General features: G+C 45.1%; 1 protein-coding gene across 4 annotated transcripts in view; it reads right to left on the bottom strand.

Annotated features, from left to right (window-relative positions):
- Nucleotides 1-25,197, bottom strand: part of LOC141017408 (zinc finger protein 521-like) — a 92,660-nt gene that overhangs the window by 47,871 nt on the left and 19,592 nt on the right. For all 4 annotated transcript variants that reach the window (XM_073492116.1, XM_073492117.1, XM_073492114.1 and 1 more), the window contains exon 4: nucleotides 59-3,558. In XM_073492116.1, the coding sequence (XP_073348217.1) occupies nucleotides 59-3,202 (3,144 nt within the window). In that variant the 5' untranslated portion in view covers nucleotides 3,203-3,558. The remainder of the gene's footprint in view (nucleotides 1-58; nucleotides 3,559-25,197) is intronic.

Here is a 25,197-nt window from a genome sequence, read left to right as displayed (position 1 = left end):
TTGTGAACCTCAGCATGAACTATTGAACTTCATTCAATACAACACTAATTAACAATACCTCTTCAGTTTGTGAGGGACTGGCTCTCGGCATGGGGGACACCTGGGGGGTCTTGAGCTGCCCGCTGTTGCTGTCCCCAGCCTGTTCCCGATGCACTGTCTGGACATGGTTTTGCAACTCTGCTTCAGACTCAAACTTCACATTACAGCTGGAGCATCGTGTCTTGGCAGCATGTGATGAGGATGTTGAAGAGGATGAAGAGGATGAAGAGACGGCTTTGCCTTTCCCATCTCCAGGGCTGAGACTTTCCCCCTGGATCCATGCGGCTGTAGTTGCTGGAGTGATGGCTCCACCCTGCTGCTGCTGTTGCCGTCCTCCATTCACTGTTGGGCTGGAGCTCTTAGAGCCAGCTGCTGTCACGCAGGATGCACAGAGTCCGTAAGGCAATCCGTTGATGTCCAGTTTCACCAGTTCTTGTTTTGACCTGAAATCTTTCAGACAAGAGGCGCACTTGAAAGGTTTTTGGATGTGGTGTTGCTGCTGGTTGTGAGAGTTCATGTTGTTGCGGACCATTGGTTGGTTGCTGGACATTCCTGTCTTTTGCATGTGGAAGGTACCATGGATCTTGAGCTCCAATGTGGAGGTGACTGTCTGCATGCACACCACACAGCGGAAACCTGTCAGGGAGTTCCTCAGGTCAGGGTGCATCTGGCAATGCTCCAGGAAGTCCTCTTCACTCTGCAGTGGCATCTTACAAATGCGGCAGCTGCCTGTGTCCAGACTCTTGCTATGGGTGACCTTGTGCTCAGTCAGGGTGAGCAAGGAAGGGAAGCGCTCCCCACAGATGGGACACATATAGTGTTTGACAGGCCCAAGGTGGGTCTGCATATGTTCCCTCAGCCCGGGCTCAGAGAAGAAGGTACGGGAGCAGACATTGCACTTGTGGTTGCCCTTGATCATTTCAGCTTTCCGTTTTACCATGGCACTCTCACCTGGGCGTATATTGTGGTCCCTCAACTGGTGGTTAGTGAGGAGCGAATCCATGGTGTAAGATGCCCCACAGATGTCACACCCATACATGGGGTCTGCAGTGTCCACCTCCTCCTCACTTCCATCATGGCTGTTGTGGGACTCCACCACCGTTCCTCCTGCTGCCACTGGACCATGGCTGTTAGTTATGAGACTTTGTAGCTCAGCATCTTCTTTAGGCTGGCCATCCCCACCACTCATAGCAGAGCCGTTAGCACCACAGTTCTGTGTTTTTCCATCAAACACACAGTGTTTCTCCCTCAAATGCTTCTCCAAAAGGACGATGGCATGGAAGGCCTTACTGCAGAAGCGACAGTTGTACTTCTTGCTGTGGGTGGTGATGTGGCACTGCAGCTCCACCTCCGTGCCAAAGGACTCCCCACAGAAAATACAGCGGTGGGCACGGCCCTGGTTTTCCAGATGGCTGTGCTTGACATGTAGCTGTAGGTCAGTCTCATGCCTGAAGTCCCAGTTGCAGGAGGTGCAGCGGTATACCTTTTTCTCGTTGCTGTGCTTTACAGCCAAGTGTAGCTGGGTAGACACTTTAGAGTCAAAAACCTCCTGACACAGAGTGCAGCGAAAGAACACGAAGGTATGCATGTCGAGAAGGTGCTTCTGCAGGTCATCCACTGAGGTGAACTGCTTGTCACAGCTCTCACAGATGTAGTAAGTGGAGGTAATAGTGAAGTGAATTGTCACGTGCTTCAGCAGGGACTCCTGGTTGGGGAACTCTTTGTTGCACTGTGGGCAGGTGAGTTGAGGCTGTAGACCATCCAGATGAGTCTTTAAGTGAGTCTGGAAAAGGTCTAAGCTGGTGTACTTGGCTCCACACTGGTTACAGATGAACTCACTGGTATTGCGTGAACCACCTTGTTTCAGCATGGCAGTTTGTTCCACAGATATCGGAGAAGAAGGGCTGAGAGTGCGCAGCGATTTCTTTCCATTGTTTATGTAGTTCAGTGCCAGTGGAATGTTCTTGTGATTCTCCTTGATGTGCTTGTTGAGCTTCAGAACACTGTTGAATATGGGGGAGTTGGTGCAGTACGAACAGGAGTACACCTCTACTATAGACTCCTTGGGAGTTACAGCCAAGGGGGAGTCGAAGCGCAGGCTTCCCCCATCACAGTGAGTCTGACGGACATGCTCCTCCAAGGTAGCCTCCGTCAAGAACCCCATGAAGCATTGGGGGCAGAAGAAGGCATTGCTCTCCTTGGCCACCGGACTGGGGAAGCCGTGGGAGCAGCGAATGTGTTCTTGGAGGGCGTTGAGGTCACTCAACACCTCAGGGCAGAAGTTACACTGAAGGAGGGCATCAGGCAAGCTAGCTAACAGGGCAGCGTGGTCTTCTGCATTGTGGACCTGCTTAAGATGTTCATTTAGATTAAGTAAAGAGGGCAGAACCTCCAAACAGAACTGGCAAGTATGAGCCTGCTCTGGCTTGTCCAAATGCATGGTTCGCAGGTGAATTTGAAGTACAGCCAAACTGGAGAAAACTTGCTTGTTGCAATAAATGCAACTGTAGGAGACCTTGGGCTGTTTAGAGGAACGTCCTCCAATGTCTGATGCGTTCTGAGCAGCCCTCTTTCTCCTACCCCTTGTCTTGGGCACAGGTGGTGCTGTCTCCACCATCGTGGAGCTATCGACAGAAAGGTTGGAGTCAGGAGTGGTGCTAGAGACAGAGGTGTAGCCTACAGTTAACAAGGAAGGGCTGTTGCTGTGGTTACTTGATTCAGGGAGCTGGTGGATGTCCATGTGAGCATAGAGGTCCTCAACAGACAGAAAGTGCTCAGAGCAGATAGCACAGTTGTGGCCCTTCCTGTCTCGGCTGTGGGCCTGGTCAATGTGAGTCAGCAGGGTGCCCTCATCACTGAAGGGCTCATGGCAGTAGATGCACTGCAGGGTGGCACCCAGGCCTCCATCCTCGGATGGTGAGCATTCAGGGTGGCACTCCGCAATGTGCCTCTGGAGGTCCTCTGGGACATCAAAGCCCTCCTCACAACGGCTGCATTTGCGAGTTTCTTTCACTTTCCACTCATCACCTCTAGAAAGGCTTGAGCTGCTGCCATCTTTGCCCCTTTCGTGTACTTGCATGTGGCCGTGGAGTGAGCTGGAGGAAAGGAAGCCTCGGCGGCACACAGGGCACTTGTGGGGTTTGTTAGAGGCGTGAGTTTTCATGTGGATTTTGAGGTGATCACTGCGGGAGAAGGCAGAGTCACACTCTCCGCAATGGTACTTCTTATCACCGGTGTGTAGCTTCACGTGACGATCTCGGCTGCGCTTGTGCTTAAACAGGCGGCTGCAGAAGGTACAGCTGAAAGGGAGTTTATCGCCGTGGCTCTGTTCGTGACGCTTGAGGAAGCTTAAGCGGCTGAAGGACTTGTCACAGAACTGGCATGGGTATGGCAGCCCAGGGCCCCCTTCCTCCTCGCCAAAATCATAGTCCTCGCAGTGTCCTGGAGAAGTCTGGTCCTTACTGGAGGGAGATGATGCTGGCCAAGAACACGATGGGTCATCCTCAAGATCAGCACCGTCTGGAGAGGAACAAAGCGGGAAAAGGAAGGAGAAAGTGAATTAGAGAGGTGTTCTGTAAGAATGTATTAGCAACTCATTTATCTCACTCTTTTGAATAAAAAAGGTGGGCCACCATGGTGTTATTTCTCTTTGTAATTATAACATTGTGGTGTATGAACTTAGAATACTTTTCAACTTGGACATTTTTTTCTTCAGTCGAAACAATACCTCTCCTTAGGTGTTATCTAGAAAGTTACATTTAAATATGCAATTTTAAGTATAATTAGGGAAGAGAATGAGTGGAAATACTTTTACTACAATTAACCTTGTATGTGGCCATGTAATGGCTTAGCCCACTGTGACTCAAAACACAATCTCTCTGACATTTAAAGCCAACACAAGACAATTTGTGTACTTTAGAATGTAAGCCCGGCATGAGGTAAATTAAAACATTTCTATTATTCCTGAACAATTACTAGAATATTTTTAAAAAACAAGAGCCCTTGAAATGACCTTAAGACAAGAGAGAGAGAGAAAAACAGGGAAAAGCTTTTCTCAGGAGTGAAGGAGAAGATTAAATCAAGGAGGGGATAGGGAAACGGAAATGGGAAGACAAGCGAGTGGCTAACTGTCTCACTCAAGGACAAGCAGGTGCAGAGAATGACCAGGGAGCACCATTCTTTTTACAATAACTTTCATGAGTCCCTGTTCAAGCCACTTCTTTGCCGACATTCCTTTCCACTGGTTCACTGTACAGTGATATGAATGGAAAACACAGAGCACCACTTTCCACAAGTTCAAAAGGTTACAGGCCACTTCTTCCCGCTGCCGAATTCTAAGTGCTGTGAACTTCCTTACCTAAATAAAACAACGTAATCCCAACCCCTTCAGAAGAAAAAAAACTGTGTCAAAAGGCCAAAACTTGGAATGGGAAAAACAAGAGGAAACTGCAAAGATTTATGAGAGGGACGAAGGAAAAGCACGAGCTCTTTCCAGGATCCAACCTCTGTACTCCCCTTCAGCTGACAAATCTAAGTCTCTCTCTCTCTCTCCCCCTTTCTGTTGTTTTTGCTGGGAGATCTGCCCTTTGTCAGGATATCATGCCCTCTCTGAGCACTTACCCCCATCAGGCCTATCTTCAGGAAACAGATGGGGTCGGAGGCCATTCCCTTGCCCCTCCAAACTGCTGAAAGCGGCACATTGAGAGCCCACCTCCACACCGTGGCCCTCCCGGAAACCTCCCACCCCTGGCAAGGCGCCCACTCTGCACACACATCTCACTCAAGGAGCAAACCTTGCTTGATTTACTTGCTTTATCTCTCATACATGTCTCAATGTTTTTTCTCTCTCTCTCTCTGGTTTGAGGGAGGATGGGTGACTCAGTGCTATGCCCTCCTCCACAGAGGGGGCGGATCTGCCCTCTCTTACACTGCCTCTCAGGGTATAGGAGGAGAAGACAGTGCAAGAAGAATGACCCCAGCCAATGCCTTACAGTCAAACATATTGGCTTCGAGACAATAGTATAAAACAAACAAATAAATGGGCCTGTATACAAAGGCTAAATTAAATTCTACGGTCTTAAATGAGGATGTCTTTGCCTTGAGACATTACTGAGCTGCCAGGACAACCTCACTCTGTTTTTTTTTTTGGTTTGTTTACTTGATGTACATTATTTATTTAGTGCCTTTACTCCAATAACACACATACATAAAATCGTATCTGTGGGGGACATGTGGGAGTCGCAGACATTGTTTGAGTTCAACTAGCAGAATGTTTAGATGAGCAAATAGCTATGTTAACAGTAGGTTTGAGAAATATTACAGAAGCTTCATAAAAAATGCCATAATGTTACTATTGCACTGTAATTTTGTAATTCATTCCTTTCCCTTTTATCTGTTTAGAACCTAAACTCAAGGTATCAGCGTACGAATATGAATTAAATATGTTAAATATGTTCCTGCTGCTGTCAGTAAATCCTTTGTCTTATTGTAATGGCTGTCAAAACGCCTGATTCAAAAAGAAAAAAGAAAGATCACATCTGTTTCACGGCTTCTATAGTTGAAACTGTACATGGCGGGTACAATTATCCCACATAGTGAGACTTACTACAGTTTTTCTCGCACACACACTACACACAAGAGAGCAAGCGTGTACACACTGCACACACACACTCACAGTAACAAACATATATACATGTGCAGAAATACATGCACACATAGAATACAGAGCTACGGGCCCAATGGCCGAAACAAGTGTGTGAACAACTGTAGATGAAAGAGCAATCTTCCTCAGGAGACCTCAAGAGGAAAGAGAGAGAGAGAGACTTGTTTTTTTTCCTTCTTCACCCAGACAAGAAATGCCCAGGCCTCAGCAGCAGCCTGAGTAAATAAAAGAACGGGCCTTACTTCCCTGTCTCTCGGGCCGGGGGCCTGTGCACGCCAGCACTCTCTGTGCTGCTGCCAAAGGGGATGCTGGGGCCTGAAAAACTACACCCTGCAGCTGAAGGGCTGTCTTTGTTGGTCTGCCAAGGCCTTCCTGAGCATCCTCCAGCCAACAGCCTGTCACGTCCTGGGAGGAAGACCTCCATCTTAAGGCCTGTCCCTCTCTGGGAGTTCTGTCCCTACCCCCTCCCTCTTTCTCTTTTAAATGTCTCCTATATGGAACAAAACAACCTCATTTGGACTGCTTCTATAGGGAATGGCATAAAATGTGCCATAGCAATATTTAGCCAACTGGGAAGATAAACTGCAGTATGAAGACTTTTGAAAGAATTGAAAACAGAGCTTGACAAATTCAAGGAATCCATATATGTAAGGTTGATAAAGACATTTGAAACAGCTCTATAAAAATGTCTTTTTTCTTGTACTGCAAAACTAACCACTAAAAATTCCCCCTTCACACGCAGGTCTCAGTTTCCTCCAAGCCAGTCTGAACTACTCTTTGTGCACCACTTCCTCTATGTTCATTTATAGCACCCTTTCCCAGAGTAAATACTCCTGTTCAAATAAGATCCTTAATGCTGAGAACAGGTAGGTTTGCCGATTCTGTACACAGCAGCACAGCTTTCAAATCCCCTGAAGAGTGTTTTAGTTTGTGCAATTAATGTATTTGAGAATTTGCGAGATATATAAATATATCTGTAGAAGAGGAAGTCATTAATTTACTTGATGACATTATTTCCCTTTGGAGTAGAACACATATGGTGGCAAATATTGTCTCTAAATTTTGAATGCTAGATAATATGCATAAGAATTATTACAATTGAATTCACGTATATTTATGGCTGGTTATAGATAGTTATATGCAAAAAGTTTGCAACAAAAATCAATGTAAGAGTTTGGTTTTGTTGAGAATAATTTCTCTGACAATGGATTAGAGAAAACCTTAAAGGGGCACTATGTAGTTTTGGAGAAGAAATTCAAACTCAGAATTTAAATATTTTCAATATGAATAATAATACAAACTCAGAAATATCTATATTTTTCCGAATAAACAAGCTGTTCTCAGAGGAGAATAAGGTCCCCAGAACACTGTGTGGAGCTAGAAAGGTGGCGCGGTCCGCCAAATATAAACAAAGTAATTCAGTATGACATTTTGTTGTTTATTCAGTTCATTCGGTCGTGAAAACAGAGACAGTTTGGTTGTTTTGTTTGTTTAGGCATAAAAGATTCAGTTCTCTTTCTCTTCTAATTAAAATTTCTCTCTAAAACTACATCATGCTTTAATGCCTATCATGCATACATGCCAAAAAAGAAAGAGACAAACAACAAGGTATAATTAGTTCTCCTGTTAAATGCTAGGATATTTGTTTTTTATATAAGGCAGCGTTAAACCCTTAAAACAGAAATGGCCTCTTGCCAATACCATAAAATTCTTTGTGCACAGTGTTCAGCAAAGGTATTCTGTTACTTTCACAGACACACATCTGTCTTGCCAATTTCAAATGATGTCTTCAAATAAAAATGCCACAAAAAATATACGCAGAATATAATTCCGTTCATTTAGTTCGAAACTATAATTGCATTGACGGCTGTTCCGAATCTGATTAGTTTTTTTTCTGGCATTGTGAAGCACCTCGTAAACAATATTTTGAAAAGTGCAAAAATTCATAAACTTTTGCTTACAGAATTAAAGGCTGAGTTACTTTTCATCACAGAAAAACTTGGACAAAGCTCACTTTTTAACATAGTGCTAACTAAACAGGCATTTGCCATTCTATTGTTTTTAATCCAGTAATACTCCCTCTTGAAACCTTTCAGGGGCCGTGGTTTGGGAATAACTCGCTGCTGGCGCCCGGACCTTTGTGTCTGAGGTCCTGGAAGCCATTCAAGATGGCTTATCACTGCCTAACAGCAACAGAGTACATCTCTTCTATTTAGGAAGCCAAACTCTTATCCAGGTCCAGGACCTTATCTTATCAGAAAAGTGTTTTTGCTATCAGTCATCTGCCGCTTCTACAGCAAGCTACACTTTGTTCAAAAGCCATTCCAGTGAAGCAAAGCATGGCCGTGCTTTCAGCCGCCAAACCTTATCTTCCTGTGTGTTGTACCAGAGATCTGTACGTAGTGGTTGTCATAAGAGATGTGTTTGTGTGAGTGTATTTGTGGCACATTGGGGATTGGGGATTCAATGAATAAACAAAAAGCTGACAACTTGTCTGATGTAACACCGTGACCCCACTTCATATTCAGAGAGGGGATCTTTTTACAGTTACTGGGAAAAGTAGTGAGCCTCTCCCATGAGACAATGCATGTGTCATCTCAACGCTTTTCCTGTTCTGATGCCCAAATAGCAATGTGTGTCTGAACAGCGCACTATCATGTACGGCCCTGTTTGTGACACAACCACTTAAGATCTAATAGAGGAGGTGCTGAGCGAAATTTTTACATTAGCTAGGACTCCAATCTCCCTGACTGAGAGAGAGAGGGAGAGAGGGGGGTGGTCGATTTTTTTTGGGACTAATTCCAGTCAGATGAACAAATCACTCAGTTGATTCAGGACCGAACAGCTCAGAGGACACAGAGCTATTGGAAGAGGCCCAGTGCTGGGCTTTACTCACAGTAGTCCTGCTACATCCCTGTTTTAAGACATCAAATCCAGTCAAAATGAAACACTGATAATTCCCAGTGGCTGTCAACAAAAGTGCCAGGTGGCTAGATGTGGCTTTTTGCACCGTGAAGCTGATTAACACACACAAATAAGCACAAGCGGAGGTATTTAAAGGAGCTGCTATTTACTATTAGACACTCAACCTCACATTCGTAGTTTTGTCTATGCGTGTGTGGGTGTGTGTTGTGTGTATACTCAGCCTGTCTCTCTCTCTTCTCCTCTTTTTTTTTTTCTTAGCAAACACAATATGTTTTTTACACATCACTGAGAAATGTCAGGTCCCTGCCCCCCCTTGCTACAGATCAATCAAATCCACTATGCTACAGGATGCGAAGGAGGGGTTGTGCGAGACGACTGGAGCAGCAGCAGCAGCAGCAGCGTACAAGGATGCTATCTTTTACTGAACGAGGTAGAAAAACTGTACATGAAATACGGATTCACTTCCCGGGGCTTCAGCGGTGCCGTAGCCGCGAGTTACTCTGGCCTAACAACATGTACACACATTTCTTGGAAGAGAAACGCACCCCCAGCCAATCCTCCACCAAACTGCAGTCAATGGGGATTTTTTCACACAGGGCCTGACACAAAGAGCTGGAACATCAAGCGCTGTCCTGACTCTGTGGTCTGGGTGTCCATTATTCTGGCCCTCATGGCTCTGTCTCTCAACCATGGGGAAGCGGCAAACTGTCAACTACTTTGTCCACATTACCCACGTCCCCCAGCTCAGACAGGAGCACTTGGTCACTGTCCCAGAAATCACAGTGCCCCAGTGGCGTCCCAGGAAAGTTAGACAAATGGAAGGCCAGAGGAGGAAAAGTAGGGCGGCCAGTCATCCTTTACTATAGGCTTTTTCTACTCGTGATAGCACGACACGATGAGGAGTGGAATTCCATTAGTTATCGCTGAGACGTGCCCCTGCTACACTGATGTGTTCACACCAAACGGAAATACATACTAATGATGCCAATCAATTGTAATGTCGGATATTTGTGCCTCCTTTCTTCCTGTGAAAATTGGACTCATGTAACAATCTATAATTGCAATGTTTGGTGGTACAGTAACACACTTCTTATCCTCTGTATAATAACACATTGAGGTCACTGAGGTCACAAATGCACTTTAACACATCATATGAATGCCAGATATGGACGAACAGACCTTTAAAGATGCTGTTAGATGCATATTTAACTGCTTTAGAAATATAATAAACATTTCATTTGAGCAGACACTTAAAGGTGCAGTATGTCGTTTTTGGGGGAAAAGATGTAATTAGTAGAGGAAGATCTTCATTGACTGATTTTTTTATGCCTTAACAATCTAAATAAACAAACTCTCTTTGTTTTCGTGACTGAATAAACAAACTGACTTTAAAGGACAACACAATTTCATACTTTATATTTGGCGGACCCTGCCACCTTTCGAGCTTCAAACAGTGTTCTGGGGACCTTATTTTCCTCTGAGAACAGCTTGTTTATTCAGTTAAGAAAAAAATAAATATTTCTGAATTTGTATTATTTCTTCATTAATTCTTCATAACATTAAAATACAGAGTTTGAATTTCCTCTCCTAAACTACATAAAGTCCGTAGCTCGGCCGTCTTGGCTCTTTCTGCGGGAAAGCAAGGGTTAAGTCAGGGCTTCATTCTGCCTCTTTTTAAAATTAAGTCATTTTTTTCTCAAAAGCGAGAGAAGAATTACAGAGGGAGCAAGAAAAGGGTGATATTTAATTACACCATTATTCAAGAAAGGTGATTTTGGCATTCATAATAGGTTACTGTTCAGAGTGCAGCGGGTGGGCCGGAGGGCTAATGTTGATGTTTCATTGTTTCAGTTGAATTTTACTTGATTTGAAGTGTTTCAATTATTAAAAGTGACACAGCACTTCACAGCAGGGGTCACCTCCTCTGTGACACTCGATGTAGGGTTTTTTTTTTTTTTTTTTACATTATACATAAATGTGAATTCGTTGCATGGACACAATCACAGCTGCAAAACTACATTTTAGTAAAGTGAAATCTTTTTTGTACAGTGTTTATTCATAAGTAGAGCGGAGGTGTAGGTGTGGGTGGAGCAGTCTGTGTGTGGTGGTTATGCTGTCATCTCCTGCAGGACACAGCGGCTCGTGGTGTGGAGAGGAAGGACAGTTGACCACTTCAGGTAGACAAACAGGAAGGAGGCTGTTCCCCAGGTCTTGGCTGGACCAGCAGCCACAGTGAGCCTCCCAGGGGGAGAGAGGAGGACGACAATCTGTCCCCCAGCATGCCCCCTTCACCGCCTGCCTCACTGCTCTGGCTCTAAGGGAGTGCTGGGCCAGGCGGGACTGGGCTGGGCTGGGCTTCAATAGGCAGGGGAGCCTCTGTGTGAGTGTGTGTGTATGTGTGTGTGCTGTTCCCTCAACACTGCGGCAGACCAGGCGCAGGACCCAGTGGACAGTCAGCTAGCCAGTCAGTCAGTCAGCCACAGTGAGGGATGCTGCAGTGTCGTGTTGTACTACTGTTCGCATTTCCTCCCTGCACGAGAGTTTACTTGGATGCTCTTCTTATTTTCCCCCGCTCTTAGTTACTCACGGAAATGTGATTTATGTGATCATCTTGGAGAAGAAAAAATTGTTGTGCGTACAGAAATATGCTGAGTTACTGTGTGGCTGCTTCATTAAAATAGGGTTTGCTCTGCAAGTTTCAAGAGGCGCTATCCATTACTTAAAACCAAGCGCAGCACACACTGAATTCGGAAAAATAGGGTCTAATTCTTTTTAATCAAACTACCTCATGGTGACCCATAAAACTTGGGTGAGACTTCACTTTTTAAGAATAACTTCAGACGCTTGGATCTATGTTTCAGTACACTGGGGATATTCAGTTTGTCTGCCAAATGGCCATAAAAAAGTCTTATATCAACACCTCTTTTTTCTCTCTCCGACGAAAATCACATGCACATGTCCAAACAACCCTCGACTTCTGTGTTAGCTTTAGCATTAGCATTTATCAGAAAAAGCCTGACCCTGCCTCTTGACCCACGGCCTTCAGTTCCCCTGATTAATACACTGTGGCTCTATTTGATATCTCCTCAACGCCATCCCAGCTTGTCAGTGGTAAAACAACTGGAGACAGCCCAGGAGGGAGAAGAAAACATGCATCTTGGAGAGGAGAGCGGGAGGGGAAGAAAAACAAGCATCAACTCAAGCAAGACGATGTATTTTCATGCATCCCTGTCTTAAATGTCAAGATTTCTTAACCCTCAGTGACTGCAGCGCTGACACCTCTCCAAGGTTCAACAGAAACCGCATTCATTAATAATTAGCTCAGCTGTGAGGACAAGGAGTGAGACTGCGAACGAGAGAGCGAGCGAGACGGCTAAAATCTAAACTTCTGTCCTTTCCCGGGAGAGTCGAATTTCACTACAAGTTTTTTTCATTCCCCTTCATTTCTTGTTTTCCTCGCGCGTTGGCCAGAATCCCGCAGGCGGCCCACGAACGAGCGCTGCAGACGTCGCATCAGCCGTACTACTCCCTCCTCTCCTTAATCATGGCTCTAATACCCTCCAGATGAATAAACATCTTCATCCCCTCCACGTTAAAGCCAGAAGGCTCCTCCGCTCTTGAATCCAAGAAAGAGAAGAGAGAAAGAAATGGAGAGCTGAAGAAGGAGCACAGGAAAAGGGATGACAGATGGAAGGGTGGATCAATTTTGAAATGAACCAACAGCAAAGTAACAAAGCCACGGCAAGATTTTCTGGTTCTTCCCATAATTCGTCTGATCTATCTCCCCCTTGACACAATTATCACAGTCCTCCTAATTATTTTTTCTTCTTAAACTGATTTCTAATGGCAGGCTGTGTTTTTTTATGATCGTGTTTTTGTGAAGTGGAGGTTTTTTCGCGAGCTGTTGTGCAACCTTGTCGCCTCAGACTGTGTCCACAGACTGCACAGGAAGGGGGAAGGGGGCGGAGAGGGAGGAGGCGAGGAGGGAGGCGGTGGGGGGGGGTTGTCTCTGGAGAATGGGCCAGGCCCCAGACCAGCACTTCCCTGGCCCAGTAACTGTGCCAGAATACTCATGACATGTGTGTACAGTATGTGAGCGCAAATGGCAGACAGATTTAGGGGTTTGCTTTGTTTCCCCCTTCTATTGTTTTCCGCTGGTATCCAGGCAGCTCATCATCATATCTTAATACTATTAAGCATTAAGAAAACACACGCCGATACGTGCACACGCCTTGGCGAATGAAGCAGCTCCTTCGCTGCCCTCACCCTCATCTTCATTTACTGAACAGGGCTAGAATATGAGGCCTGAATACAACCAGACAAATGACTACGGGGCATTTTACTTATTCATTCATCACTTCACATTGATTTATTCCTGTTTATCTATTTATCAGCTGGAAAAAAAAAGTTCCCTTGGATTGTTTTGCTAAAAAGTTTGCATGCTGACGTGCTCGGTGAAAAACTTTCAGGGTCAGGATAGAAAAAGGGATTACTGAGGTTCATCTTACCCTTGAATTCCCTCCTCTCACTCCAGCACCTCAATGGATACTTCTCCTCTGCCTATTTACATAGGCCCAGCACTGCTTGGCTTAGTAACCATTTACTTAGTTACACACCACCACCTAGGAGGCTATTTATGTTCCTCTCAGGAGAGGAACTCGGTCCGACTGCCAACAAACCCCCCCATATGAATTATCATCCACTCGATACAAGTAAACTTTAGGAAAGGCCTCAGGTGCTCGGCATGACTTTACATACGGAATCAGCTTGAAAATATTAAGCAAATAAATCAAATATTAGAGGTGTTAATAAAAAGGAAAAGACCGCAGTTCATTAAAGTATCTTCATTTCTGAGAGTATACGCAACCCTCCTGCAGCAATGAGGACTTTTTCCTTCTTATACGCGCTAATCTCACGTCTATCTGAATGTGCAGCTTACTGTGATGAACCCATTTTCGAGGATCATCGTTCGAGAGAGTGAATGTAATAGTCCCCCAATATCAGTTATCACTGACAGCACCATCCATATCAGCTAATTACTTTTCATTGGGCTGTTGTAGACGAGAGGACATCGGCCTTTATCTGTATATGAAAGGAGAAGACATTACTATTATGCCATTACTGTGAAAGGAGCTAGTGTTACTGTAGCTCTAATATAGAAACGCCATACAATAGCATGGTAATAAAACCCACGTCACTCCTCCAGCGCCTATCTCACTTGGCTACTTTAAATATCAGGAGAATATTACCAATAAGGTGACCTTTAATTACATTTGGCATGCAAATAAGTTGACGAGTCAGGATGAGAGTGAGAGAAAGAGATGTTCTAAGATTACCGCTGGAGTCCTGATGACACACACATTACACACAGAGCCCTATCCGTCTTGTAACAGGATCTGTGCTGTTTTTTTTTCTTCCTTTAACCAGCCTACATCCAGCACAAACAAAAGAAGCAGCCAATAGGTCAGAGCAGTGCATTCTCCCCATCTTAATTTGTATTTTCCTTGGCGTTCTTGGGTTAGTGAGGTGACTGTCGTCTCTGCGGCTCTTCATTGTCTGAGGGAGGAGTTGGAGTTGGGGAATATAATCCCACGCACTATGCATACGGCAAGGGAGGAAAAGATGGGCACAGAGTTGGCGCAAGAAACCCCTGGGTAATTTGTAAAACATGAGCCATGGCACCCGAGCACTATGCTGAAGCTCGGGTCAGGTGACTCAGTCACAGGTGCACCATGGGAGGATCTCTGGTGAGGAGGCACAGAGCATGGTGGGCAACACAATGTTTTCTAAACATGGAAGTCTCTAGCCAGTTATCTCAGACTTTATTTTTAGGAATGTGAAGAAGAGTGAAAATGTATCAGAGGTGCTTGCTAGATTGCTCTTTGTATTTTTTGAAAAAGTATATTCAGTTGGATTATCAGCTTGCAAGGCCAAAGACATGGAGTCAAGAGTGAGAAGGACTAAATCTGATTTCCTCTGCTGTCGTCTCATGCCCTCTTTCCTGCTCTATAGTCTTCTCCTGTCCTTTCCTCTGCTTTGTAACACTTAACACAATAACAATCGACAGCGATGTATCCTACGTACAGTAACACTAGTGATGGAAAGTAACCAAGTACATTTACCCTAAGTACTGTAATTAAATACATTTTTTAGGTACTTGTACTTGAGTAGCAACTTTATACTTCCTCTCCACTCCATTTTGGAGACAAATATTGTGCTTTTAACACCACTACCTATTTTGTAACTTAAGTCTCTGGTTACTTTGTAGATTGCATGCTGCATCAGAGCCAAAGTAGCGCATATATAAATTAATTTATTTTATTGGCAAACAAAAGAAGCACCTTGATTCTGGTAACTGGAAAAATGCTGAATATTAAATTGCATCGACCCATAGTATACAGTATATATTAATATATACAAAATATATTTATTGCCAGAAAATTACTTCCGATACTTATACATTACATATCAGATACTTGTAGACTTTTTACTCAAGTATTACTTTTCACTAGTGTTAAAATATCGATGAACCAAAAACATTTATTCAGAACATTTGAAATGGTTTCAATACTCATTTTCCACAATATCGATAGACCAGTACCAGCTGTGCTTCCTCGCTCTCCTCTCCGACCTGCATCCTCCAGGAGTAAATCAAATTAGATGCTGTTGTGCTCAACTCACGCCACACAATCCGTCTTTTATTTATCTTTCAACAAAAATATCAAATTTTATGCCCTCAATGCTGTGTACATTTTTCCTTGTAGTAGCGATCCGGCTCTAGAGAAGACCTTTCGCGTAGTTAGCGGAGGTGAGAGGTGGGCAATCTGCAACCTCACCGCCAGATGCCACTACTGTACCTTTACGTTATAATTATGACTCCATTAAGTATTTTTAATAATTGTATTTTTTTTATCAATATAATGGGGGGAGGGGGTTGATGTGCCTCCCCAATATATATTATAATTACAGCCCTGTCAGCTTGCATCTGCTGAAGGTGGGAGGTCAAAAATGTTAACGCCTTTCTTCTGTTGGATGAAACGCTGTCACCCCCTTATATCAGCGGATCCCTGAGATACACAGATGTTGGAACATAATAGCACAAACATACCACACATATTATACATGCCTGAGCTCACACGTGTCGCTTTAATAAGAAGTCTTGATTAGAATTCGGCAGACATAACATCCCGCATGCACGGTCTCTGCTTTGCTGGGCCTCAGATAACCTTTATCCTATAGGGTTTAATTAATGTCAGCCAGTCTACTCTGCCTTTCACAAGGAAACGACTTATTCCTCTGCCCTCATGAAGCCCAAATCCCTCTGTTTCACTGGTGAGGCCGGCTGCCTTGTTTATCCCAACTACAGGTACAGCTCCCTATTAAGGCCAGCACTTGTTACAGGGAAAAGGTTGAATTATTTACCAACAGTAGAGGGGGAGGAAGAGAGAGAGAGGGAGAAAGAAACCGAGAGAGAGGGGCGTTTCATACATGGGATGAGATTTTTGTGTTGTGTTTTTTTCTTTTTGTTTGAGGTTGTGAACAAGACAAGATTAATGATCCGTGGACATCAGATACAGGTGCTGATTACCAGAGAAAAGGGCACCCTGGCATACAGAGAATGGAAAATAAGGCCACACAGAGGGATGAGTAAATTGCAAAACATGATACATTTAATCTCTTTGATGAAAAACACCTTACACCCCGCGCTTAAAATGTAGGTAGTTTTCGACATTTGTTCATGTGTAAACAGATGAATGTGTTTTGTTAAAGAGATACCGAGGGTGCGTGTGCGCACTCTTCACCCAGGGCAAACTGTCTGCATTCTATCTGCATCTCAGCCTCTCTGCACAATACAACAAAACATACAGAAAACAAAAGGGAGCACAGAGGGGGAGAACGAAGAGACAGACCAAACAATAAACTCAACCACAAGAGACAGAGTTTGACTTGGTGTGTGTGTGTGTGTGTGTGTGTGTGTGTGTGTGTGTGTGTGTGTGTGTGTAGTGTGTGTGTGTGTGTGTGTGTGTGTATTGAGGAAAGAGACAGAAAGCGAGAGAGAGGGACGAGGGAGATGAAGACAAATGCAGAAAGGGAGAGAGACAGAGGGCGGCAGAGAAAACGAAAGACAGAGGGAGAAATCAAATTTGCAAGAACATAACAAAAAGCTGTATCTCCGACAAAAGAGAACACACAAGGGTATTTGTCTAGCTGTCTGCACCAGCAGGATCCTCTGAAAGTTTATTAAACTAGAACCCTTCAAGAGAAGGCAGAGAGTAGTAAACTATACTACTGGGGAGGAAAAGAGAGAGGGAGAGGGAACGGGGGTGAGGGGGGGTTTAAGAAGAAGGAGAAAAAAAAGCTAGCTTTTCAGCCTCTGTCTCTCAGAAATTCTTTTATTTCAGCCATGCATTAAGTAACCTCCCCACTGAGTTCTGCTCCCCTTCCTGGTGTGGATAAAGCCGTCCCTCGGGGGAGCCGCTGGTAATTTCCAGCTTCGCCAGAAACTCAGGTATTAGAAAAGACCGCTTGGGGACCTGCCACAATATACCTTCACAATTTCATACGCTCTGAAAAAGAGGGAGCCCCTCCCTCGCAGCCTACCCCCACCCTCCCAGTAAACCCCCTCGAGGGTCCCCAGTTCAAATTTCTGAAGTGCAGACAACGGGTGTATGTGTGGGGGAGGGGAGGGTGGTGCTGGGGGGCCCGTGGGACTGAGCACCAGCAATAGAAAATCCACTGCATAGAGGAGAAAAAAGCATTTCCTCTCTGGTCTGGCAGGAGTGCCTTTTTTCCCCTGGCTCCCACCAGAGGCTTTTTACAAAACATGTGTTGCTGACATGTTGACAGATTGCTCAGTGAAGTGTTAGGCGCATGCACACGGCTGGCCATTTAGGGGGACATGGCTTCCTACCCAACATCCTCTACCTGAGGCACCATGTTTTATACATCATCCCCCAAAGAAAAAAAGGAAACAATAAAAGGTAAGGGAGTTGCTTCCTTTGTGAGGGAAGCAGAATATCAGAGAGCAGAGAGAGACTGCGTATAATGCTGCCTTAGCTGAACTGCGGTGACGGGGAGGAGCAACGGAAGTGCGAATAAGGGAGGGAAATGGTTTCAGGCAGGAAAGACGGAGATAAAGCGGAGAGGTGGGAGAAAGAGCTGGAGGATGCATGGTATGCTTATGTACATGTATGCAGGTGAGCTTGTCAAACCAATCAAAAAAAGCCAAAAGATCTCTTTGTCATCCTGCACTGAAACCACCAATAGCAGGCGGGAGGATGGATTCTGATCAAAGGCCAGCTTCCAGATCCAACTTTTGCTCCTATCAGGATATCGACAGCACACGTCTTAATCGCCCTGCGGCTCCAAAAGTGCTGCCGTGGCAACAGGATGGAAATGGGGATCATAATGTATTCATGGTGCCGGCGACCTGGGGGCTGCGGAGCGCGCTCTCTGGGGACCGCACTTTACCCAGAGCCAGACGTGTCTGGGCAAAATCACTCCACACAAGACAGCAGCAGAATACTGAGGAGCCATGACAGGATGGAGGGAGGAAGGGAGAGAGAAAGAAAGAGAAAGAGAGGAGGCAGCAGAGAGAGAGAGGGGTGGGGGGGCGGATAGAAATGGAAGCTGATGATAGGAAATAAAGACAGAGAAGGATGTTAAACAATGGCGGCTGAGTGGTGTCAGAGTTTACAGTAAAGGAAGGAGGAAAGGATGCCAGTACTGAAACTTCAAACGACAAAGGCTTGAGGAGGAAAAAAACAGGATATGATTGGTGGGAAGGGGCTTGCTGGGATGAGTGGCTCTACCTTGAGAAGCTTGATGCTGCTTGACCAGGTGGGTGGTTGGCTGGGAAATAAATTGCAGAGGAAATTGGTCCAGATTATCAGGGCCACAAAGAGACATGGCCCTTTGGCCACGGGCGAGGAAGGATAAATGGCTGGATGAGTAAATGAACAGAGGGATAGAGAGGGGGAAGATTGATGGCTGAGCAGATGGACGGTTTAGTTGGATCGAGAGTCCAGTTACCCATCAACCCCTGCACCCCCCCAACCTACCCCACCTTATCCTGAAAAATAAATGCTTACATTGGAGATACATCTTGCTTTCTTCCAGGCTGAATGTAACGCGCTCTCTGACCCTTTCCATCCTAATGATCTCCCCCTCCTCCTCCTCCTCCTCCTCATCCACACACACACACACACATACACACACTTCGCATACACACCTACAAAAATTCTTCCATGCACAAACAAACAAACACAAAGCTATAGCCTGACCTGCTTTTCCTCAACAGGAGGGCAGCTACAACAGGCACCATGCCAGGTAAACATCCTCAAGCCTTGTGCGCTCACTGCAGAGGGTAAAGCTCAATGCTGGAAATACACTCTAAAATACAAGGAATAGTCAATTATGTTTAGGACTGAGAAGACATTCTTGGAATATATATTCCTCTTACGTGGCCCTCCTGCTGTATTTAGAAATAAAAAAAAAATTAAAAAACAGACAACTTTTTGCTGCATTTCATATCAAGGTTCCTCCTGTAACAGAAAGTCATAACACTCCCCCCTAGAGGTGATGATTCAAATGCATTAAGTCTCTCAAAATGAGAGGATTCACCTGCAGACTGCGGTGCGTCCTTCTGCACTAACTACCCTCCACACGTAGTGCACCCTCAGGCATTCAACCTAGGGCCACAGACAACTCCCCTGTCTGTCTTTCCCCCTTCCCTTCAGCTGACAGGTTCTTCGACTGCTAAGCTCCAACACGGACCTCTGTGTTTGAGATGACTGTGCAGAACAATCAAGGGGGAGAAAGAAAGCAAGAGGAGGAATGGCTACGAGAAGAGAAGGAGTGCGGGTGAAGAAGAGGTAGAGAGAGAAACAAGGACATCAACAACGTGTTCTCACAGAGAGATGACCCCTGGCCATCCCGAGGCATCTGGTTTATCTGGCTGTCTGGGTAAGCCACGCACACACCTAATGACTCCAGCCTGGTCCGTGTCCCATAGGTTTTTTTTATCCCGGATTACGGATGGGGAATGACAATGGGCTGGTAAACTACTGCGCCTCACGTCTAAGAGCTCACATCAGACAAGGAGTTCTCCATGATGAAAAGAGCGAAGGTGAGGTGAGAGGAAGGTTCAAAGGTACTGAGAAGTTAGGGTAATAGTTTCTGAATTGTATATACAGTACAATCCTTTAGGTTGAAGACACCAATAGTTTTAATGGTGCTGTATGGCTGATTTGTATGCATCATAAATAGTGTATATCATCTCAAATTGAAGGTCAAATATACCCACAACTCCAAGTTGCGCATAATGCCAATATGGTTTGGACTCCCTCTTTTTTCCCTCATGTTGGCGCTGCTCAACAGACCTCAATCTACTTCTGTGGTGGAGATTAGTAATCATCTAGGGTCTTCATATTGATGGCCAGGCTCAGCTTGTTTGCATATTTACTGGCCTCAGAGCCCAGTCGCCTGAGGTGAGAAGCAAATTACATTTCTGCTCACCCCCACGCGCACAACTCTCTCACACTCTTTTCGATTTCTATCCCTCGTTTTCTCCTCCGTTTTTTTTTCTCCAACCTCGTTTCTCTTAACATGCTGATCAGTCATCCTGCAGTAAGCATCCTTGCCTGCCCCGGTTGCATCCGAATAGCGGTCTCATTTGGCTAACATCATCACAGCGTAATCTTGTTGGAGAGAGCAATCAGTTTACTTTGGAATTAGGTATTCCGTTGGCGGGCCCGGAGAGAGGGAAGGCTCACAGGGTTTAAAGGATGCAAACGAAAGCATGCTCTCCAGAATACAGTCTTGAGCCTGATTGGGTGATAACAACCCACACAGGCTCCATGTGAGAGTAATGAATGGCCAATGGGAGGCCTGAATAATAATGCAATTGGATTAAAATCCAATCACACGATGGTTTTGTCTGTTGACTTTGTTTGTGGGGTATGTTCTACAAACCAAGTTCATGATGAGAAAGATGCATCATGCTTTGACTGGGGGCACATAATGTCCTAATATAAAGATTACCACTCTGTTTACTACAGCCCAATCTCTCTTGACTGTCAGTCAGTCCTGCAGGATTTTGTTGATCTGATTTTATTGGACATGCGTTGCATATAGAATGAGCCTGCTAAGACGATGAAGTGACGGTAACAGTTCTGTGTTTCTTTGCTGTGTTAAATCAGCAGCTTATTTAGAGAATGGCTACCACAGGTGGTGAGTTACTATTTAATCAGGGATTTTAATGTCTTGGTTTATCACAGAGACATGTACCAAGCTGGCACGCTCTGCTAGCCAGAATCCCAGCCACTCTTTGGGAGGCCATCTCTTAGGAGAAGCTCTCTGATCAAATCGATTGACTCCTCCAGGATGATCGATCAGCCAGGCAGGTTGGAGGTGGAATAGATTAGATGACCTTTACATTCTCAGCAGTGGTGGACCCCCCCTACTGTCCACTGCTCTTAACATGAAGAGGACATCTCTGTATTACCTGACAGCATGGCTTTACTGTCAAGCCATTACATTCTGCCCCGACACACAATGTTCCCTCTGCCAAAGTGTAGTCCAGCTGGTGGCCTTGGAGGCCTTAAACGACACCCATCCTGCCCATAAAACTAAATTTATGAACCCACCTTCCAGTCCGAAAATGGCAATTAGCACTAAGGAACAAACGTGTTACTTCACACGATATTTGAGAATCCCTGTCTTTGTGGGTGGCTGTACTCGCCGTATCCTGAAGTATAGGAGTGGTTGTTCCACAGAGCCCTATAGCGGCCCCCACCCAAACACTACCCCCTGGCCAACAAAAACAACCCCTGGGAGGGGTAGAGGAGAGGGGGAAATGTTGAGTCGGTGATAGTGTAGCCCCAAAGTTCCTAAACTAAACCACAGTGGCTAGCAGGATGCCGTCACAGCTGGCTCCGCTCCTTCCTGTGGGCCCGCTCCACGGAGCTCAGCCTGCTGGGAGACATAAACCTGTCGGACTGGTCACTCTTTCCACCGCCCTCCATCTCCCTCCTTCCTTTCCTCCCATTACTGGCGAATTTGGCAAAAGCCATCTAAGGAAAAAGCCCTATGGGGATCAATGTGCAGTACATTTCCACCCAGGCATAAGCAAAAAATTCTCTGACCTTTTCATTAGGGAGTATTAACAGGATTCAAAAGCCTGTAGATGTTTCTGTTAGGTGTCTGTGAATGAGGTACATGTTGATTGGTTGAACTTTTCTTTGTCTCGGAGCCATGTTACATCCTGCCGACTCCTGGTGTAAATTAACGGAGGGAAACATGCCACTGAAAAGCTCTTTGGCATTTGATATGCTAATACAGAGTGTTAATTACAAACCAAGTGTTTGTTCATGTTACGCACTTCACACGACTGTTTATAAAATCAAACCAGAGTGGGAGAACGTTCACAACATGCCAGACACCTGTTCAGGTGCCACCTGATTGGAGGAAATCAGATTACAGCAAAACGAAAGTATAAAGAAAACCTTCTTAAGGTATTTGCATTTTTGTATTTTCTCATTAACATTGTATTTAATGAATTAATAGTAAAAAATCAATCATAACATGCACACCTGACATGCATACTCAAAGAAGAGAGGAAAAAACTCAAGCTTTCACAAAGTATTTGTCAGAAATCCGAGCCCAGACTATCCATAAAGTTTTTTAAAATACGTTTTTGCCTTTTCTTTGTGCCTAGTTATGTTTCTCTGTATCTGCTTCATCATTATTCTGGTGAGCAGTCCCACGTTTGAAAGAGAAAAAAGAAAATCATTTGAATTCTAGGGACCCAGAGGAGAGTGAGCAAAACCCAGAGGTAAGATCCAAGCTCGCTCTCCGTGCCCTTCCGTTGGCTGCCTACCTGGTAAACATCTCCACAAGCTCCTTGCTTTCAAAACACGTCAACCGGTGCCTATGTACTTTAGACTGGCCGGCCAAGCAGGAATTGAGACTTTATTTGTTTTTTACTTTTTCCTGTCTCTCTTCCGAGCCACCGCACATAACCTGTCTGGCATTAATGATGTTGTTAATAAAATGCGGCTGGTCTGTGGGTGGATTTGCCTGGCAGGCCTGGTGCCTGTCCTTCTCAGAGATAAGCCCACTGCTGGCCTTATCTACCTCCCACAGCCCCACCCAGCAGTGCCGTGCACTGGACACACAACCAGTCAACTCATCACTGGCTAATTACCACCTCTGACTGCCTTACAAAGCAGGCCTGGACTCACATCGCTGCTGCTGCTGCTAAGATTGACTCTCCCCTACCTTGATTGTGTCTCTCTCTACCTCTTTGTCTTTTTCTGCCCAGCCCCCTTTCCATTTAAACTTCCCCTTTCTTTCTCTGTCCTTCCCATGTCTTAATACATTTCACATCTCTCCTGTCTTGTTTTAAGGCAGTATTTTCCACCTGTCACTGAAAAGGGAATACGCAACAGCTACATGGTGGGTGGTCAGGTAAATCCTATGTCTACCTTCCAGCGTACGTATTTTGAAAAGGACTAATGTCATTTATGTTACAGCTTCTCAGTAAGAGCTTATGCCATTTGTGAGCCAGAGTCGGTTCAGTCTCATAGCTTCAGCAGGGCAGCCGAAGTCACTTGTGTTACAGAGGGAGGGAGCGGTTTCTTTTATTCAATTGTTTTCCACTTCCACGAGCGTGTGCCAAGGGGGAGGAAAGCGCCGGCTTAACACGCTCTGCAATTCAACACGGCCAGACGCAGTCCTATTAAGATTTAATGTGCCATTCTTCTGCTTGTGCCGCTGAAAAAGACTTGCAGGCTGAGGAAGAGAGTGAACAAAGAGCAGGCAGAGCCAGGGCCAGGGAGAGATGAAGAGAGCAAGAGAAACCGAGACAACCGCTCCATGGCCAGGTCTTTGTCACACGACTGAAGTCAGTATTTTCAAAGGGATGCTACATAGTGGAGGGGGAAATAACAACAGAGTCGTTGATATAGTGTGTTCGCTCAGCGCGTGTAGTTCTAGGTGAGGACATAAGATTATCTCTGTTTTGTCCACATGTCATCCCCTGCTATTGTGGCTACCTACTTAAGAAAGAGGTCAACTGGATGAAGTCACAGCATGTGTTTAGCCTCTTGGGCGATGAATTATGTGTCGTCTAAAATGCAAAGTGCAAGCACGCAGGTGCTGCGAGCATGTGTGCGCGTGTGTGCGTTAATACGTGTGTGTGCGTGTGTGTGTGTGTGTGCGTGTGTGTATGTTTGCATGCCTAAGCGGATGACTGATTGGGCAAGCAAATCCATGAGAGACAGCGTGTGTTAGATAGAGGGGGATGTGGCTCTCAGTTCTGACCATTGTCATTTCTGCCTTGAACACAAAAATACAGGCTCCTCTATTCTTATTTTGATTGTTTTTCCTGCAGAAAATGCAGTCCTAGTCTGACAAAGACCAATAAATACTTTATACAGTGCATAATGTGTGCTGTGTGAAGCACAAGGGAGAGAGAAGGAGGGCGTCCTCACGAGGGCATATGCTTTGAATTCCTAATGACACTCCTGTTAACGTTACTGGCACTGTCGCGCAGAGAGGAAACGCACGGGGGATGCTACGCCATGGAGTCAAACATCTACTTTAATACTCCCTTTCTTCCCCTTTTCCGTCTCTGCCTTTCTGTCTCTCCCCACCTATTTCTCCTTCTCCCATAGACACATTGAATATTGCCCCCCACACAAACACACAGACAGGAAAGACTCAAGCCCAATTCTGAGAGCTCACTCTAGCATGAGGTCTCTTTTCAGTGGCTGCGTTGTGCCAGAAGTAGCTATTCTCCCCTGACCGCCTCTCCTCCTTTCAAAGCCTTGTAATCAGTGTGCTGCTCTTTGTACCAGGATGTCGCAAGACGCTCCGGCAAAAACACAGCAGAATTTCTGATGAACGGCAGTGGCTCAGAGTTCGGCTAATCAGGTCTTGCTCATGTCGCTTTCCTCTTATGTGAGGCCTTTTGAAGCAAATAAAGTCTTTGCAGTTTGGCACATTCTTCTTGGCAGCCACAAAGCAGCTGTTGGATCAATACACAAAGTTAGTTGAAAAAAAAGGAAACCCAGTACAACCAATAGAGCCTGTTGGAAACAGTTTGTAGAAAACATGGACTGCCAGGAGCCTGTTCATAGTTGAGGGTATTACTGAATGTTTCCATGCTGCTGACCCAAAGACTTGATGTAAATGAATCCGAACACTTCAAACAAACATGTCGTGGTTTGGAGTGGAAGGAGGAGAACATATATCAGCGGGTTTAAAAAATTTGTCTAGTTCCCTGTCGCAAACAGAGACCTCATATTAGAAATTTGTCTAAACTATTTCTATCATATTACCATCTCCTGCATTGTGCGGGGATTTTATTGTTTTTCACACAGTATTAATATTTCATTTGTATTTTTCTCATAAATCTGAAATGTATTTTATTGAAGCTGAGTGCATTTTGCAATGTCTACAGGGAAGAAGAAAGGGGAAATCTACATAATATAAATCCATATATGGCCCAGTTATCTCTCTCTCTTTCTCTGTTGCACCCTCTCTGATTGATTCCTTTATCTGAGGGA

The sequence above is a fragment of the Pagrus major genome, chromosome 21 (assembly GCF_040436345.1).
Source record: "Pagrus major chromosome 21, Pma_NU_1.0".
In the NCBI taxonomy this organism is placed as follows: Eukaryota; Metazoa; Chordata; class Actinopteri; order Spariformes; family Sparidae; genus Pagrus; species Pagrus major.
The sequence above is the reverse complement of the archived record's forward strand: the minus strand, read 5'-3'. Positions and strand labels throughout refer to the sequence as shown.